This window comes from Tenrec ecaudatus, chromosome 6 (assembly GCF_050624435.1).
Source record: "Tenrec ecaudatus isolate mTenEca1 chromosome 6, mTenEca1.hap1, whole genome shotgun sequence".
NCBI classification, from domain to species: domain Eukaryota; kingdom Metazoa; phylum Chordata; class Mammalia; order Afrosoricida; family Tenrecidae; genus Tenrec; species Tenrec ecaudatus.
Window position 1 is genome coordinate 59,212,785 of NC_134535.1, and position 20,306 is coordinate 59,233,090.

The 20,306-nt window shown below is 41.6% G+C and overlaps 1 protein-coding gene across 1 annotated transcript in view; it reads left to right on the forward strand.

Annotated features, from left to right (window-relative positions):
- Positions 1-9,846: 9,846 nt before the first annotated feature.
- TSPAN8 (tetraspanin 8) overlaps positions 9,847-20,306 on the forward strand; it is a 30,292-nt gene continuing 19,832 nt past the window's right edge. The window contains exons 1-2 of the mRNA XM_075552776.1: positions 9,847-10,229; positions 17,189-17,251. Coding sequence (XP_075408891.1) covers positions 10,170-10,229; positions 17,189-17,251 — 123 coding nt within the window. The 5' untranslated portion in view covers positions 9,847-10,169. The remainder of the gene's footprint in view (positions 10,230-17,188; positions 17,252-20,306) is intronic.

Here is a 20,306-nt window from a genome sequence, read left to right on the forward strand (position 1 = left end):
ATCCGTACATTCTTTGCCCTGATCATTTTCAAAGCATTTGCTCTCCACTTAATCCCTTTGCATCAGGTCCTCTTTTTTCCCCCTCCCTCCCCGCTCCCCCCTCCCTCATGAGCCCTTGATAATTTATAGATTGTTATTTTGTCATATCTTGCCCTATCCGGAGTCCCCCTTCCCCCCCTTCTCTACGGTCCATCTCCGAGGGAGGAGGTCACATGTGGATCCTTGTAATCGGTTCCCCCTTTCCAACCCGCTCACCCTGCACTCTCCCAGTATCACCCCTCACACCCCTAGTCCTGAAGGTATCATCCACCCTGGATTCCCTGTGCTTCCAGCCCTCATATGCACCAGTGTAGAACCTCTGCCCTATCCAGTCCTGCAAGGTAGAATTCGGATCATGGTAGTTGGGGGGAGGAGCTTTTTAATGACCAAATGTATTTCTTCTTTTGTTATGGGCCTCTTAATGTTTCCTACATCAATCTGCATTTATTTGAGTCGTTAGTGTGCTTCAATGAATTTGTCCACATCTTCTAGGTTTTTAAACTTGTTGGAGTACAGCATTTTAAAACTAGTTTGTTATTTATTTAATTTGGTTGTGTTGTGATGTTACCCATTTAAACTCTAGGTATTTGTATCCTCTCATTCTTTCCCATTGCTAAGTTTGCCAATTTTGTTTTGTTTTTAAGGCTTGTCAATTTTGTTAATCCATTCAAAGAACTAACTTCTTGTCTTGTCATTTCTTTCCCACTGTTTTTCTGTTTTCTATTTCACTTATTTCTGCTCTAACCTTTATGATTTCTTTTAACCTGTCTACTGAGGGTTTCTCTTGTTACTCTTGTTCAAGTTGTTCCAGATGATGCATTAATTGTTGATTTGGTTGTCTCTTTTTTCACATGTGTGCTTATTGCTATAAATCACTCTGAGAACTGTTCTTGCCATGACCCAAAGGTTTTGAGTTCACATGTTTAAAGGAATTTTAAAATTTCATCCATTACTTTTTCTAATACATCGTAATATTTAAGTAGTATGTTGTCACTGCATATTTGATTTCTTACCTTTGTTTTTTCTATAGTTGATTTCTAGCTTAATGGAGAAAATGGAAGACAGAATCTCAATATTTTTCAATTGATTAAGGCTTGCCCTGTGCCTGATATGTGGTCTATTCTTCAGAATGTTCCATGTGTACTGGAGGAAAATGTATACTGTGTTGTTGTTGGGTGGAGGTCTATATATGTCTGCATATGTCTAGGACAGTGAGTCTCAACCTTCCCAATGTGCAACCCTTTCATACAGTTCCTCATGTTGTGGTGAGCCCCAAACATAAGTTGCTACTTCATCACTGTAATTTTACTACTGTTATGAATCATAATGTAAATATCTGACATGCAGGTTGTGTTTTCATTGTTATAAATTCAACATAATTAAAGCATAGTGATTAATCACAAAAGCAATATGGAATTATATATTGTGAAATATGTATTTCTAATTACAAATAAATGAAATTTTGTCTTGAATCATGGTGTAGCATGGATAACAGTCTTCATGCCAGGTACTCATATGTGGGCGTATCTGCATGTGGGCGTAGCCTCCTGGAGGTGGATAGAGGAGCAGCGTCTCGGTTCCTAGGACCATCAGAAATATGTGTTTTTCTGATGGTCTTAGGTGACCCCTGTGAAAGCGTTGTTCAGCCCCCAAGGGGTCACAACCCATAGGTTGAGAACCTCTGGTCGAGGAGGTCAAGTTGGTTGATTGTGTCTTTATTTTCTTTCCTCATAATTTCCCTTTGATAGAGGTGCATTGAAGCCTCCTACTACTACTGACATGTAGTCTACTTCTCCTTTCAATGCTTTGAGAGTTTGATTGATGTGTTTCGAGGATCTTTCGTTCTTTCAGCTTCCTAAATAGTTATTGTGTCGCTCTGGGTACACTAGGGAAACAAATCCACAGCAACTCATATACGCGTTAGAAAGAGTTTTATATAAAGGGTAAGTGTACATTCAGAAAACATCTCTACCCAATCCAGTCCACGCCCATAAGTCTGACTTAGCCCATATGTCTGACACTGATCTACAAAGTCTTCCTTAAACTCACAAAACACACACAATGATGTTAAATGCAGGAGGATCACAGACCAGTGGGTAGAAAGTCTTTGAACCCAATGCAGTGTAAGGATCTCAGTGGTGGCAGGAGTCTCCACGTGGCTTCTCCAGCACACAAGGCTGCATCCTGGTAAGTCCATGTGGCTTCTTCTCAGGGATGTTTCACAGGAATTGAGCCTTGCCAGCGAATGTAGCCACACACTATTTGACCATCAGAGAGCAAAAGACTCGAGAACTAGAAAGGCAAGGCTCACTGAGCCATTTATCTCTACGCCCTTCAATTACTCCCACATGCTTATCGGGAAGGTTGGCACAATAAATCTTAACTATCTTAATCCACCCTTGCCAACTTGGCACCTATACACAGTTCTTTAGCCTAATAATGGCAGTTAAGTAACACCTACACCTTAATCTTATGAGTATATTCCCCTATCTATGAAAGTTAGAAAGCTAAACACTTCATGCTTTTATTCCTCCAATTTTAGGTATCCAATATCTATAATGCCCACTTACATCAACCCAGTGCTCTCAGGAGACAATCATATTTTTTGACATGAAGAATCTTCATTCCCATTGGAACCTTCTGAGTCCATACCCATAAGCATAGTCAAATCAGGAGAGGCATCCATAAAGTCTGCAACAGTATGCACCAGTCCACAGGCTCAAATAACTTCTCTTCATCTGGTCAGCTTCTGGTCAACTCAATGTGGGCTGCCTCACTTAGCCTCCTAGGGGTGCCCATTGGTCGCCTTGCCTTTAGACCATGGGATCATCACAAATACTCAACAAGCCTAGTCCCCTCGTGCTAGGTCATAACCTTTAGACCAGTCAACCCGCTCTCGTCTGCTCCTGTCTATTCTTCTCGTCTTTTCCTGTAAACCAGTTTCACAGGTGTCAGTGGCAAGCTTCAACCCATCTCTTTATTGCTTCTTTTTCTCCCACTTCCACTCAACAAGTGGATCCAGGTGGTCACCTAGCAAGCATTTCAGCCTGCCCAAAGGCTCCCTTTAATGTTCAGTCCTAGAGAGGAGTTTTCTTCATGTTTTCAGATTTTTTTCCAGCTTCTGAAAAAGACCACTAGAGTTCAAACTTGAAATCAAAAAGAGTTCCTTTTTCTTCTTCAATCTGTCAACAGCCCTTCGGTATATCTCTTCACCTTCTAAAGTCCTGAGTACTCCAAAGCACTGGGTGAGGCTAATATTTTTGAAGCCTTCCTTCCAGATGTATCCTAAACCCATCTAAAAATCAAATTAATGCTTGAGGCAAATGGGCTTATAAGCTTTCTATTTTCATACTTCCAAATAAACATTTCTATAAATCACTATATCAATAATAAGCTGAAGAAATCAAAAACTTTAACTTTCCATATTCTTTCCAGAAAACAACTGAGTAAACAGTGTGGCTTTATCTTTGGCTAGCCAAAGAAGAAAAACTACCATGAGGGAGAGGTCAAACAAGCATCTACTCTCCATCTGATGATTTGTGTCTCTAGTACCCCACTCCCAAAGTAGCCTAATGTATTTTTCTGGGTAAACTAAGGAAACAAATTCACAGAAACTCATATATGTATAAGAGAGAGTTTTATATAAAGGGTAAATGTACATTCAGAAAGCATCCCAACCCCATCCAGTGTTGCTTTTGCTGCATCACATAAAGACTGCTGCAACCACCCATGGGGAGTTTTAATGGTTTTAGTTATAAGGGAGAAATTGTGGAGTTAATGTCTGAAAAATCTACACAGTCAAGAAAGTAAAATTTTTGTTCAGTTGAAGTCGGTGTTTGGAGGTTCTTTATGACCTGGTGTCTATTGAGAGTTAAACCCTGAGTGGTGGGAGTCGGGCTCAGGCCTAAACAGATAGGAGTGGAAGGAGATAAGTGTGCCTTGGAGAGAGAGAGAAGCTGAAGGGCTGTGTTTGCTTTAGAACTGTTTTAGCAGGGGCTGCAGGTAAAGACAATGAATGCTGACAAGCTGGGTTAAGGAGGATGGTGAAAAATGCCTCATTTATCATTAGAGATAAAGGTGGGGTGACTAAAAAGGCCTGGAGGGGTAACCACCAATTCCCATAACCAAGACTGGGGAAGGGGAGGACTGAAAAGGCAGCTCTCCTGCATCCACTAAAAAGGAAACTGGCCTACCTGCTGCCTTGATCATTACCCTGGGCTCAACAGGGTGTCACCAGGGTCGCTGAGTCCAGGCTCCTGCAGTCGTGGTCAGTGGCCAGGTGGAGCAGCGCTAGTGGTGGTTCAAGGTTTGGAGGGACTGACCCTCTGTGGCTAGGCATCAAGGGGTAGTTGCTTCTCTAGTGGCCCTGCTGACTGCACGATGGGAAAGACTTATTGGGTAACTATGGATGTGCGCAATGCTCAGCCCGGTGCCATTTCTGGCCACATCTGAAGCAGGATCCCGACTCAGGGCGGCAACCAAGACCTGGGCCTGCAGCTTGCCTTCTTGTGGGCTCAGGATTCACGTGCTGCCTCAGCCTGTTCCTCTCCAGCGTTAAAACCTTTCAATGTCATGGTCACAGATGGGAGGTCTGAGGGTCATCCTTAGCTTTATAAAGTTTCTTTTTAATGTTGGTGGCTGACTGTGTTATAAATGAGTAGCTGGCACAGTAGCTCCCTCTGGAGAGGTAGGATCTAGCCCAGTATACGGGGTTAAGGTCTAAGGTTCCTCATTTTACTATTATTTCCTTTTTCTCACAGGCTTTCTTCATCCGTTGGACATACTTGACCATTGTTATTTTGAATTATTGCTACAGTAGTTCTATAGCCTGTTCAATTTCAGTGATTTGCATTAGGTCTGGGTGTTTTTCACTTCTTTGTGGCCATTTTTCTTCTCGTAGCTGTGTGTGCCAATATCTTCTGTTGTTTCTTCACATCTTGGTGTAGCTGTGAGGCATTATGGGGAGGTTGGGTTCTGTTTGGGCAGCTAACTCTGTCGAGTGGTCCAGGAAATAGATCATGGAAATTTCAGATTGAATGATGAGTGAGAGTAGTTAGAAGAGGGAAGAGGGGAAAGTGAAAAATAACAGAAGGGAAAGAAATAGAGGACAAAGAAGAAAGTGAAGTATATAATAATTTTTAAAATGTAGAAATAGTTTAATTTTTTTAAAGAAAGGATAGCATTAATTAAAAAGAAATTATAAAAATATTACAAGACTTTATTTTAAGGAAATGGAAAAGCTGTTGCTATTTTGATTGGGATCTAAGCTCTGCCCAGGAGTGTTGGAGCGCATGTGAGCGTGAGAAAGATGTGGTGCCAAGGGAAGGGGAGGGCTCCTCAGTGGGTCAGGACTTGTGCCGGAGGTGTACGGGCCAAGGACCAGTTAGACAGCTGCAAACAACACCTAGGGGCAGAGTGGGTCTGCCTAGTCTGGTGCTTGGATCAGTCAGGAGTAGGCTGGCTCTGGGTTCCTGCTAGAGACAAGAGGGTTGCGTGGTGGGCCCTGGGGGAGGGCTAGGAGCTCCTATCACTTGGGAGGTAAGAGGTCTCCTAGGGTGGCCCAGGTTTCTGTGGCTGGGTCGCACGCTAGCCAGGAGGCAGAGAGGACTCTCAGAGCAGTCTGAGGAGAAGGGAGCAGAACCACTCACTGCTCACGAGTAGAGGCTGCCCCTCTAGATGGCCCTGGCAGAGGGGGCAAGGGGCTATTAGAGAGTACAGGCTGTTACTATGGATGTCCTGTGATGATTTAAATAAGATGCAGGCTTGGAGATGGAGCTGTCCCACACAGGCTTGATTGAAGGGAGTGAGAGGGGCATTCAGGCCAGGATACAATCTAGCTGGGAAGTCAGGTGGTCACATGAGCTGTCTGGACTGGCACCGACTTCTGCCTTGGCTGAGGGATGAGGAGGCTGCACTGGCAGTCAGGGGGCTGGGTGTAGAAGTACACGCCAGCTGGGGAGCAAAGTGGCCACTTATGCCTGCTCTGAGTTAGGGGGTTGGGCGGGCAAGAAGAAGGATAGGCATGTCTGGATGAGGGACCCTTTCCTCTGCCCTGCTGTCTGACCCCACCATCTCAGGACCCCAGAATGCTCAGCTTACTGATTTATTGGCTCATTCTGCAAGATTGCTTGCATCTTGCTTTCTCTTTAGTATGATTATTTTTGTCCTTTCTTTTTCTTAAGGGTCCCTGGTGGTATGTGGCTACTCTCGCTTGCGAATCGTAAGGGAAGCCACCAGCCAGGGCTTTGTACTCCCATGAAGAGTTACAGTCTGGGAAACTCAGAAGCATGTTGAGCCAGTATCGACTCGAGGGCAGTCGGTTTTGGAGAGATCTCTTTCTTCGTGTTTCCCTCTTGATGGTTGCAGTGGGGTTCATTATCTGCGTAGTCAGTTGGCCATCTTGAACCCCAAACAAAAGTGAGCTTTTTCCATTGTTGTTTTTTTTTTTCCAAACTGTTTTGTGGGATTCTGAGAGGGTAAATATTTACAGGTGAGTAGAAAGCCTCATCTTTCTCCCACGGAGGGACTGATGGGTTTGAACTACTGGCCTCATGGTTAACAGCCAAACATGTAACCCACTACACTACCAGAGCTCCTTTTGGAGGCAATCCAATGCCTGTTTATCTTCAGTAAGGTCCGCGGGTGACAAAAACGTTTGCACTAGACTACTAACCAAAAGTTTGGCCGTTGATACCCATTCAGAAGTTCCTTAAAGACATGCCTGGCGATCAGCTTTCCAGAGCTCATAACAAATGGAAACTTATGGGGCAACAGCTCTCTTCTGTAACACATGAGCTTGCCAGGACTTAGAGCTGAGGCGATGGCGGTAGGTTTAGACTATGTGTGTGTGTGTGTGTGTGTGTGTGTGTGTGTGTGTGTGTGTGTATTATCTCCAACGTTAGCGGCTGTATGTACAGCGATCACTAGGCCAGGATCTTTGTCTTCTAGGCCCCCGCCCCCCCCCTCCAAAAAAAATATCAGACAACGGAGAGACATAAAGGCATGTAATGCAGGATAGAAATTGTACACTAAAGGCTTGTTCAAATTATAACGGACAGGAAAACGGGGAAGCAAGCCTACCCTGAGTTGGAGCAGTAGATGAGGATGAGATAGAAAAAAGAAAAGTAAATAAGCAAGATAACTCACATGGCTTGATTGTGCTTTCTTACCCATCTTATTTCCTGTGTGCCCATGTGTTACCAGGTTTATTCCAGTAGTCTCAAATGTAACACTAATTGTAAGGCGCAGGACCCAGCATGTTTTTGTTCTGAATCTACACTGGGTTGCTATGACTTTGAACTCCATGGCACTGACTCAGTGGCACCCAACAACCACAACCACGTTTATTGGCTAGAAGTTCCTGAGAAGTCTCACAGGTGAAGTGCCATTTGGATGGAGTCCTGAGGGATGTTTGCACTCATTCACCAAGTAGAGAAGGTGGGAAAATGGATCCCAGGAAGTAGGCAACTCTGGCTCAGACGGAGGCTCCCAAGAGCGAGGGAAACAGGAGGCAGTTCTGTGGAGTGTGGGTGGGTGGAGGAGGCCGAATTGCCTTTTGCTTTAAGTGCCTTTCAAAGGAGCCTGAATGGTTTCCTGGAGGCATCAAGAAGCTGCCCTTAGATTGATTTCTAAGGGAATTACACATTGAATAAATATTTTAGGAAGAGTGGTAGGCAGATAGAAGGGGAAAGATGTTGGCAGGGAAATTAATCATGATTCTATGGAACTATATCTCAATTAAGGAGTGATCAACTGCTGAATAATAACACTTGCAGAGAAGGGATGGGGCAGACTTGAGGGATATTTAGGTGCTCAGCAGATCTTGAGGGTGGATTCGATTTTGGGCTCAAGAAAGTAAAAAAATTCCAAACCAAATACACTGCCATCAAGTCAATTCTGATTCATAATGACCCTCCAGAGCCAAGTGGAACTGCTTCCTGGGGTTTCTGAGGCTATAAGTCTTTTCCAGAGGTGGACAGATGCTCATCTTCCTCCTTTGGAGTGCCAGGGGGTTCCAACTGCTGACGTTGGCGCCAGAAGCCTAACTGGTAATCCACTATCCCTGAAAAATCCCCGAAAGAAAGCAAGAATAACTAAAACTCACTGCCATCAAGTCAGCTCTGATTCAGAGTGAACCTGAAAGTCAGGGGAAGGCTGCCTGTGGCTTTCCCAAACTGTAACGCTTACCGGAGGAGAGCGCCTTGGCTTTCTCCTTTGGAGGGCTGGTGCTTCTGAACTGCCGGCCAACACGCGCAACTACGCTCCCACTAGGGCTCGTTAGAATAACCAAAGACTATATTGCTTGTGAGGCTTTTAACATCCGCCTCAAAAATCTAGTCCAAATCACAATAGGGAAGATGTACTCGGTATATTCCTAACAAAACTGTGGTAGATCCAAGAATAATTTAACAGCATTTAAATTTACCTGTTCCTTTTGATTTTTGTCTCCAGATGATAAATAATCATTGCTAGGACTATGAATCGCCTTGGTTTTTCAATCAATTAAAAAAGCTCTTTTCCATCAGAGCCCCAATAAACTGGGGCTCTTATTAAACATACAAACAAACAACTCTTCTTCCAACATGGGTTATCCGATATGTATCAATCTCTCTTTAGAAGCTTGTAGAATTATTTTTCTAGGCAGAAACAGCTTAGGATACCAAAATTTTTCATGGTTAAGTTTGAAACCACTATTTTTTAACCTATTACAGAATTGGTATATATAACTTTTAAGAATTATTACTATTAACACATTAAATATACAATGTATTTAAAGCCAGAGAGTGGGATTCCATATGTGTATGTCAATAAAAATGAGAAAAATGTTCTTTAAACTAGTCATTTAAAAATTTTATGGAAGAAATCTTTTTGCATAGAATAGTGTTTAACAAAAATGTTACTCTTTTCCTAACATCCGGTTGAAAGCATTTTTTATTTTTTTATTTTAGGAGGAGAAATACTCTCTTTAGGAGGTAGAGTATGGGAATTAGCCTGACCCAGGCTTTATCTGGAGCCAGCTATACCTCCCTGATTAGGTCAGAGGGTTTTGCTGTTATTTGGGAGAGCTGCCTTCCATTAGCACTAGAGACAAAATGTGGCATCAGTGATCACTGAATCATGAAATAATATTCCCATTTAGAATATTAAAATCCAAGAGGACCAGGAATCTAGAAAGTTTCTAAGTTGAAGAGGAATGATTACACAATTTATCAGAGGAAGCAAAGTCCAATACCCACCTTAAAAACAAACTGAGCTATCAAAATGCCAACACTTTATAAAATGAAAACAATAGAGGCAGTCCGACTAAATCAAGCTTTCTTTCTTTCTTTCTTTCTTTCTTTTTTCACATTGTAAAAACCTTAAGATGGCTATTAAATGTTCTTATCACTATAGGCGAGATTACCTCTCCCTTCCCTTACCTGTGGGATATTTAAGGGAAAAAAATGCAAAACTCAAATTCACTCCTCTCAAGTTGATTTGGACCCAGAGGGGCCCATGGAACACAGTAGAACTGCCCCTGTGGGTTTCTTTCTGAAACACATTTCAGAAGGTTTGCATACAAGGTGGTTTCACTGTTGCAGGGCGAAACCTTCAGATTTTGCAGAATGCTAAAGACAGATGCATTTCTGAGAAAGCACAGTACAAAAATGAGACAACGTTTGTTTCTTGACTTCATAGCAAAACAACCTTAATTTCCTTGTAGTCACAAAAGAGAAACAAGAAGTCAGGCTGTGGTTCCTGAAATCCAGCAACTTAGTCTTGTTGTGCCTTTCCCTGCCTGTCTGAAAACCACTCCCTTAGCACGGTATCTGCTTACTTTACGGGAGGCAGTTTTTGAAAGGTTCATAAATACCCTGGCCCAACGCCCTAGGAGCCATGACAAGCAAAAGAAAATACTTGCGTCGGGGTAGCCTGGGTGATATTTAAATGTGCGGGTTAATTTTTTATCTGATTTAATAAATGGACATTTCCTGCCCTTCTCCGCCTCTCCTTTGTGCGCGTCCTGCTTCCTGCTCCGAAGCTGTGGGCACAGAGATCTCTGCAGGCCCGGTTCTCTGGAGCACGCTGCAGGACGGCGCTCTCACAAAGAGTTAAAATCGCAGCATCTGGAGACCCGGTCCTTCGCCAGCATGGCAGGTGTGAGTGGCTGTTTGAAATATTCTATGTTTATCTTCAACTCCTTGTTCTGGGTAAGTGTTTTTCTTTTAATTATCAATTTTATGCAAGTAAGGGGGCCTTGATCTAAATATCATAAGTGAGAACAGACTTGGTCGTAGAGAAAGAGGAGGAGGAAGAAAATGTATTTTCATGTACTTGTTTGGATTTGTTTATTCTTCCTTTGGTTATTTCAGTAATTGAAAATGGGCCAATGACCAAACAAAAAAAGCGGGGGGGCCTTCAGAATCTCAGCGCGTAAACATTTCATAAATGTTTTGATATTGTTGCAAAACCATCACGGAGGAAGAAAGTGACCTTTAATTAAAGGATAATTATCCTTAGTTGTATATCAGGCAGGCCCTTCCCCACCGCAGGTTAAGGACCCTTTGGGGAAACACGGTTCAATGCCCTTCCTGAGTGGAGTCTCTGGTTCCCACCCTGCACTTTTTGGTGTGAAACAGGTGAGAAGGGTGGGTATGGGGTACTAACTGCATGAAAAGAAACGTGAAGAGGGGATGCATGATAAAATCATCCCTCTAGCCCTAAGACAGAAAGCTTCCTTAAGAAATAGATACCCCACATACCACACAGAGAGCCAGTTGGTGTAGATGAGTATTCAAAAGTCTTTTTTCTCCTCCTTTTTGATATGTTACTACTCTTACATCAACAGGAATTTTTATTTTAGTGAATTGATTACATGTCCTTTGAAAGTCCTTTGATGTCACACATATCAGATAAACTGATAAGTAACATCTAGTAGTAGAAAATGGACAAAACAAAGTATGAATAGGGTAGATTAGCAGGTTGGAAAATAGATGTTACGATTTTTTAGTCTATTTGTTGCCCCTGAAGACTGTTGCAAGTGAATTTGTGGAGATCTCTCAAAGTATCTTAACAAAAACATGCAAATCATGGTGTCCATCGGATTTTTAAAAATGGCTTTACCAATAAACTACAGAAATGCAATCTTATCGTGTAAAATGACTTTCCATTCACTGATCAGTAACTGTAAAGAACATCGGTGGACTAAGTATGTAAGAAAACAAACAAATAAATAAAACTAGTAGATAGAAGGTTGTCCCTGGTTCTTTCTCTTTGCTCTGAAAACTGGGCTGCTTTTGCAGATTTTAAAGAGTTCATGCGTAGTTTTTAAAAGTTAACACCAAATACGTTTCTTTCCTTGAACTATTTAAAATTGGTTAAACATTGGGAGTAAAACATAAACAGTGAAATGCCGATGCCTTTGGTTTTGTTTTGTTTTGGGCTTTTTATTCTGGAGACCTTTGAGCATTCAGAGAGAAGAAAGAAGAGGGAAATCAAACCCATCACCCAGCCCCAACTGCCAGAAACCATGGCCCATCCCTGCTTGCTCCTAGTCTCAGTCCCTTCCTCGCTCCCATTTTGTTTTTAAGCAAACACCAGACATATAATTTCACCCTTCACTAACTTAATATATGTTGCAAAAGGGCCATTCTTCAAAAAGAACTGTAGCCACGATATTGTTATCACACTTTAGAAATTAATAAGAATGTTTTAACAATCAAATGTACATTCACCATTCAGATTTATGATTGCTTTATAAATATTCCTAGTGAATCAGTATGCAAATATCGTCCAGACATTGAGATTGTGTCTTTTTTAATCTTTAGGCTTTACTTTCATCCCAATCTCTTTTTTTCCTATCGCAACCTTATGCACTGGCCTGCATTGCTTGTCTTTTCGCATTTCCCACGGCTTGGATTTTGCTATTTGCATGACCATGGTGTAGTTTGACATGTCCCTCTGTTTTCTGTATTATCCTTGAGTTCTGTATTATCCGTAGTTGTATCTGGAAGTTTGAAAAGGTTCAGGTGAATTCTGAGGGTGATGGGTGACTGGACACACCGACTTTGTAAGGGATGGTCTTTCATCATGAGACATGCATTGCCAGGGTGTATCTCTTTTTGTGATGCTCCAGAAACTGAATCCATTAGTTCACTGAAAGACGAAAATAACTGATGGCACTCTGCTATCAAATTTTCGTCACCTATTAGTTGAAATGCTTTGCATGAAAATGAGTCCCCCCCCAATTTGTTTTGTTTTTAATTAATTAATTTTTAAAATAAATCATTTTATTGGGGACTCTTACAGTTCTTATAACAATCCATACATCAATTGCCTCAAGCACATTTGTACATATGTTGCCATCATCATTTTAAAAGCATTTTCTTTCTACGTGAGCCCTTTGTATAAGTTCCTCTTTTTATCCACCCTCTTCCACCCTCCCACCCTTGTAATTTATAAATTATTATTATTTTCATATCTTATACCATCCTCTCTCCCCTTAGCCATGTTTCCATTGTTCATCCCCGAGAACCATTTTTTAAACTTTACTCTTTGATTACTAGCAGTGTTCAGTTTTATAGAAAAAGCAACTTAAATGCTTCCTCTGTGTTGCCTACCAAGATTCAAATGATGGCTTCATTTTCTAGTACCTTTAAATAGTGATGGATCATTATTTGAGTATCTTTATTAATCCGCAGAGTTATCTTCACTGCATTTTTTGTTAAAAGGAGAGAGAGAGAGAGAGACAATAGCTTCCATTGAGCACCCTATAGAGCAGTCTATAGGTCGTTCTGAATGGAATCAACTCGATGGCAATGTTTCTTTGTATTGTGTTGCTTTGTGATGATACAGGAATTCTATAAAAGAGATACATTGTAGGCTCAGTAATTTTTGTGTAAGATTAGGGATTCTAGGGAATTGTAGAGACCTGTACCTTGTTACGCTCAGACAGCACCACTGCTTTCACTAGAGCGCTCTCCTTCTCTGATGGGCACCATTATCTCTTGGTTTCTCTGAGAGCAAAGAGAAACTCTTTCTGCTGCTTCAGAGGTCTCTGGGTAAAGGGCTCTGCTTCCCTTATATCCTGTGGAGGGGCTTATGGTATTTATAGACAAGATCTTGAAGTGGAATCCTTGAGTGAGAATAACAGTTGTAAAGGCCAACAGGTAACATTAATATTTTAACTCAAAATCTGGAGAGGAGGATAAATCTTTGAGGCCAAGGAATGCCTCTACTTCTGTTCTCCCACCCATTCCCAACACAGAGCTCTCCGTTGGAATTTTATGATCCTTCATAGGAAATTAGCAATTTGTCACATTCCCGAAGTTTACTTTAACAAAGATTTTAAGGGTTTTACTGATGTGGTTTTCTTCTACATGTCAATGACTTTATATTTTTAAATGCATTCTTTCTAGTGAAACTGCTGAAACTAAGCCTTTATAAAACAGGGCCAGATGTTTAACTAACTCTATGATATGCATATGGCCGTTGAAACTAAACATACCCATTTCTTTTAGGGAACCTCAGATATACCACAAAACTATGCAGTAATTTCCATTTGTCAGACTTACAAACTGGAGAAAAATATGGGGAAGTAAAAAAAATCTTTCTTAATCGTTCATGCTAGAATTAGCCCCAAATAGAGTGATCTGGGGGTGGGGGGAAGTTTAGATAATGTATGGATTATGAATACGAAATCGAATTCCCTGAGTTTTGTGTCAACGGCATATGGAATGCCCAGATTTTTTTTAATGTGCCTCTTAGATAGGTCAGATTTGGGAATACTGTAGAGATCGTGGGGCATTTGGGGGGCGTAGTAAGCCTAGATGTGGAAATCACCAGAGGCAGTGCGCTATGGGACAGCCAGCCAGCTCTTTATGGGAAAGCAAAATGAGATAATCCCAAATGGGGCCTAGTGAGAAGGAGCCAAGTTGTGAGGCAAATGTCTTCATCAGTGGAGGGAGCCAACAGATGAGGAGTTTGAAGGGATCCGGAGGAATTCAGAACATGAGAGAGTTTAGGAACCAGTGTTTTCATGTCTGCCATTGTACTTTATTTAAACCTGACTCTCTGAATTATGTGGCGTGAGAGCAAGTGGGAGGATGGGAGCAGCGGAGCAGGCATGCATAATTACAAGACAGTCCATTGTTTTTGAGGCGGCTCTGATGCGTGCGGCCTCGTGTGTATCCGAACAGAACTGCACTCCAGAGGGCTTCCATGGCTAAGTTGGCGCGTGTAGAGTCACCAGGTCTTTCCTCGAAAATCTAGCTTTTCAGTAGTAGCTCCACGTTCCTAGAATCAGCATGGACAACACAGTGCCATCAAAGAACTCCCACTAGGCAGCAGCTGAAGGACTTAAGGGAAGGAAATGACTGAAACAGACCAGCACTTAAAGCTGCGGTTCTCAGCCTGTGGGTGGCCAACACCTTTGGGGGTCGAACGACCCATTCACAGGGGTCACCCGATTCATAACAGTAGCAAAATGACAGTCAGGAAGTAGCAACGGAAATAATGTTATGGTTGGGGGGCCACCACCACATGAGGAACTGGATGAAAGGGTCTCGGCATTTGGAAGGTGGAGAACCACTGCCTTAGAGTAAACTCGAAGTAAATTAGAATCCACTCTGGGCAACACATTTCACAGAGACCAAGCCAACCACCCTGCCATTGAGTTGATGCCAACTCATGGCCTCTCGGAGAGCCGTCACAGAGATCGTGCTAGAAGAATCCAAATGGAGAAGCTTCTGGAGGAAAAACGGAAAGAGGTGAAAATGATGTGAAAGACGATGAAACACCAAGAGAACAGAGTGGAGATCTAAAACACGTTGTATTCCTGGACCAGAGACCAGAGTCCATGAAACCAAACAACCAGACGAAAATCTGGCGGAGCTGAAAGCATAGCTCATCGGCAGATGCCAAGTGCCCTGTGAAAGGTCAATGAAAGAAGACACCTATGTTTAGAGCGATGCTGTGGAAAACTACTGAATGAACAGAGAAAGATGCAGGTTACAAATGTCTAGATACAAACAAAAACTAGCAGCAAGGAACATACACACCAAAGATGGTTTCTCTCATTGCAACACAAAATGGCAAAAAGTGACCAAACAAAACCCATCCAATTTCCTGAGTTAAGGAACACATGACCAAGACAGAACGATATCTTCAGATGCTCATATTAAAAATTTGACTTTTAACATGCAGCAAATGATTGATCTATGAAGTAGAATGCAGGTTAAGCATGGGAAGATAATGGTAACAAAATTCTGGAAATAAGCTCATGTCTAAGTAATCATATTTTAGCTATGAGCCTAAGTGCTAATGTAAAAACTATTTTCAAGGAGAATATAATATAAATAAAAAATTTAGTAACATATATTAAGAGCTAAGCCAAAGAAAATAAACTAAATATCACTTACTGAAGTTTATGAGAAAACGCAAAATATTTTCTAGATATTTTGAGTGGCAGCAAATACATGGATTGAGCTGAACACACGTAGACAGAAACCCATAGGAGCAGTTCTACCCTGGCCTTTGGGAAGCTGTGAGCTAGAAGGGACTTAATAGGAGTGAGTTTGGCTTTTGGTTTCCTTAACTCTTTAAAATAAAGCTTGAAGAAAATATTTTTAAAAATAATTTGAAGATAGGAAATGATAGCTGGGCCAACTTCAAGTTCTCTGAGACAATGTGGTTAATTCTCAAGGTGGAAGTTAAGCTAGATATTCTTGGTTTCTGGAATAATGGGTACACATTCTTTTAAACCTGAGGTGACAGGGGCCTTTTCTGCGACAAAGACGGAATATTTTGATGTGTAATTGTTTGAAAACAAGGGCTAAAGAGTTACACAAAAGCAAAAAGGAAGCATATAAACCACACCTTTACTTTTGAGGAGCTCTTAATGTTTTTTCATTGATAGTTTCATGAATATCAGTTAATGATGGTAAGCAGGAATAGCTTGAATTTTCTCAACATAACTATGCACTCTCAGTGCTTTAGTTTCTTTATCTAAAATGGGAGGGTTTGTACTTAGATGGCTTTCAAGTTAGATTATGAACCCTACTCATTTCTATGTGTTATTTTCCAGCAAGTTCGTTTCACTCCCTGGTTTGTTTAAACCAAGTCCTTGACTCTAGCTCCATGGTAAATGTCACGAGCACCCACCAAACGGGACACTGCTGGTGTGGGGTTGCTTGCGTGTGGCTCAGTGTACATGAAAGCCAAGATGGCCCGAGAGCTTCAGGTTTGGGAGGATGTAGGCATTGCTCCATCAGAATATCAACAAGCCTGGGCAGTCTAGAAAAGTCCTTCAGGGCTTGCTGTGTCTCATGTGTTACCAGGCCTACTTTCAATATCTCTAACTAATTAATAATAGGACTTTTTTCAGCCCATAATACAGATCTTTATCTTTTCTCTTCTTTCTTATGTGGGTTGGGTGGGTGGGGGAGGTAAATTCCGAAGGACAGCATTTCCTTGCTCTAACATAAAATTCATTGCACGTTTTGGGTTGGCTTTTGTCCAAATTAAATAATCTGGTAAAGTCATTAGAGGAATTTAAGAGTCTAAATACTGTTCCTCATTGTTCCTCCTCTCTGGGTAAACTTTACCGCCTAATAGATCTTACATTTTAAAAGCTTTGTGAGGGTACAAAGACTGTGGGTTAATTTATTCCTTTGTTGCTGTAAATTTTACCCAATTTGCTGCTTTTCCCTGCCTATCCCAATTTTTCCTTGACTCTGGAATGAATATCGGGCAAGTTAGTGAGTTAGTCCCCTCCATCTTCATCTCAGAACGTTCCTTAGAGACCAATTCAGTAGCATAATTAGAATGTTTTATTTTTATTCTGTTGTGAATTATCTTTTGTATGCTATGGTATGTAGAAAATGCAAGATTGGCGGGGGGACAGCATGGAAAAGAATTCTCCCTCAGTGGAGATGAGTTCTTGTTCATGGATCCACAAACTGGATGAGAGATAATTATTTTTATGAAACATGAATTACAGTTTAACATTTTAGCAATTACCTACATGAGAGCATGCTTCTTTAGTGTTTTTTAGGTTATAACGGAATAATTCACAACAAACCATTGTAGCCAGAATGGATAGGCTGGGTATGGAATTAGCTTTGTTTTATCATAATTACATTCTAATATCCTTGTTTTTCCTTTTCTGCAGCTCTGTGGTACTGTGATCCTGGGAGTAGCTATATGGGTACGAACAACCAAAAGTGACCATGAGGTAAATATATAAATAAATAAAGGCATCCACATCCCCAAAGTAATTTATGTATGACTTTTATAGCAATGAAAGCGATGACAGTAATAAAGATTTAAGTAGCAGTTTCCTTAATTGCCTTAGGTAATCATTCGTGCAGCTATGTAATTTCAAGATTCAATTTGACTCATTAAAACTGCTTTTTATGTGCGTGGTTCTGTGCTCAGCATGGAACTTGAAATCTGGAGATTGAAAGTGGTGAAGTGTAAAAGTGACAAAATGTAAATTTGCTTCCTTTCCTATTGCTTAAGGCCGGCCTCATGTGCAGTTTTAGGAAACCGATCACCTCTCCTTACCTCCAAATGACCAACAGGTACTGATGGAAATGAAGCTGATCCTCAGGTGGGCGGGTGCAGAAGGAAAGAGGGAAACAGGAAGATGTTCTCTTTGAGAGTCATTTGAATATGTGTTGTAAAGACACAGCGCACAAGGACGGTTTATATTGCGGGTGGCCACTTTCTAGGGAAAGTCAAAACAGTATTGCTGTGGGTTCATGTATGCATGGGTTTATTCCAAACAAAACTTCTGAAATATCCCTGTGATCAGTGGGCGACTGCAGACAAGTTTTCTCAGTCACATCTTGTCTTCATCTCATGGGTGTAGCTTAACATAAAAATCTCATCTAAACAGCAGCATTTGAGGGATCCGCCGGTGAGGTCAGCTCACACCATTCTGGGGACTCCTTTTTGGCGCTCCAAATCTAGATAGAACTCATCAAAAGACACGGAATGATCACAGGTATTTATTATGAAGAGGTTTCAAGGAAAGAGAAAACTGCGTTGGTGAGAAAAAGACCAGGAAAATTTGTCCCAAAGAATGTTTCTCCCATCATGACAAAGTGCATGTTCATTGTTTGAAGGTTGAAGGGCTATCCTACCCAGAACCTTACCCCATCCGACCTACAATCCTGGTCGTACCCCTGCAGACTCCATTGTGTTCCCCAACACATACACATGTAACGTGTACACATGTAACGTGTACACGTGCGACACATTCACATGTAACGTGTTCACATGCAACATGTAAACAGCACAATTGGGGTCCCGTGAGGATGCCAAAACCTCTGTTTTGGTGTGGGGTAAGTCAAAGATTGCAGAATTCTTCGGAGACATCGCTGTTAAAAGTGGATAGACCTAGTTTGAGCTATGTTAAGAAGCAGTAGTTGCACATTTGGATATTTTTATTTAATAAAGGTGTGTATCATTTTGTAGTAACCTGCTCTCAACTTAATCTTATGTGACAAGCAACTAGTTACCCCCATTAACTCAGAAGTCAGGTCGCAATATCTCACCTCTTAGAATCTAGAGAAGATTATCATGTCTCAACCCCACTAGAGCCCACATGCCCATGTTGAGTTCATATGGTTAATTTTAGTGTGTGACTTTGGATTCTGTGTCTGCCATTTCTGTTTTGTACCCTGCATCACAAGTATGGAAAGAATGTTGCTGCTCTGGGTTGGAAAGGGGAGGACAGAGGCTCATTCCATGTTTCATTTCAGGGAGTGGCATCCTGGCATCCTTCCCTGGCTTCTCTGCTTCCGTTTCCTCCTCAGGAACCCTTCTCTCCCAATTGCTAGTCTTAGCTCTCTTGCAGAATAGCTTGCTCATTCTTTGTTGTCTGAGAGCTTGCTGCTCTAGAGAATCATCTCTCTTCCCTAGAGCTTTTTCAAGGAATTTATTGAAATATACAACGTTTCCCATCCTAAGAGGGCTTTTGATGCCAGCTATTAAGATAATGCATTTTCCATTAAAACTTATACCACGATGCAACTAAATGTCATTGGACACAGCCTACTGGAAAGAACCATTAAAAGCAAATTAACATCTGTTATGATCCCTTTGCTCAAACGGATGGCCTTTCTGGAAGCCTTCTCTTTCGCTTTTCTGCTTTCTTCTCTCTCATATTTTACTCCTCGAAAATTAGTTCCTTGCTCGCTCTTGGATCTCAATATGGGGAGAAAACTGAGGATGTCTGTGGCAACCAGCTGGCAACCTTCTGATCCATCAGGATTTCATCTATTGCTTTATACAAATACACCTTACTCACTTCCTGATGGCCTTGCCTTCTGGGGTTGAGAAGGATAATGGAAGGTATGTGGAAGCTCCGTCATCTATAATCTGCTTGATATCTGGGACACACACTGGAGCAAAGAGATTAGCTGCCACCTGCGGAGGGGGTCCTCGGGCCTTTTTAAGATGTGTATACAACTTGCTTCTTGTGTTATTTCTGGTGGATGTTTTCTTTCCTTCTAGTGCTTCTGCTAAATAAATTTAGTGTTTAGTCTGTTAAGAAATTACACATATTGGCTGTATTAAAAGAGAACCATTGTTCCTGAGAAAGTGGAGCTTGACATTTGGGGATGAGACTGAATCAACGAAGCTGAACAGCCTCTTGAGTTACTTTTTGACTCTTGTTTTCTGTCAGCCTCCCCCCTTGAACAAAAGCTCCTATCTGCCAGGATATTAACCAGTTTGACATAGGTGAAATTCATTAGATTTTTATTGACTGAAAGTCAGGGACAAAGAGTCAGAACTGTACAAAGAGCTGGATTTTACATGTGAGAAAACAGAGGCAGTATTGTTTGAAGGGAGAAGATTGGCATAAACCCTGGAAAGAAGACCCTGGGGGAGAGGACATCTCTCCATACTAAAGTATCTTAAAGGGGCATCCTTTTCTCCCCCGGGATAAGGTCAGCACTGCAAGGCAAAGCACAGGGGCCACCAGCCTTGTTCTAGGAGGTCCTTTATCATCCAGAGAGGACCCCTGACCATCTCTTTTTTCAGACCTGGTCATTGCTCTTCTTTAGAAGTTTTCCCCTTGTTTTAATACATGCACGGATACAGTGTTTGCCACAGATAATTTTTTAAATGCTGTTGTCGTATTCCAGGAACAGAAGTCTCAATTTAGATTTCCATTTATTTCCTGAGGAAATCTAGCTACATATTGGGCTTAACTTGGAACAGTGGTCTCAGGAAATCGACATAATACTTTCTGGCCAATCTCTGTCCTTGGGGTCAGC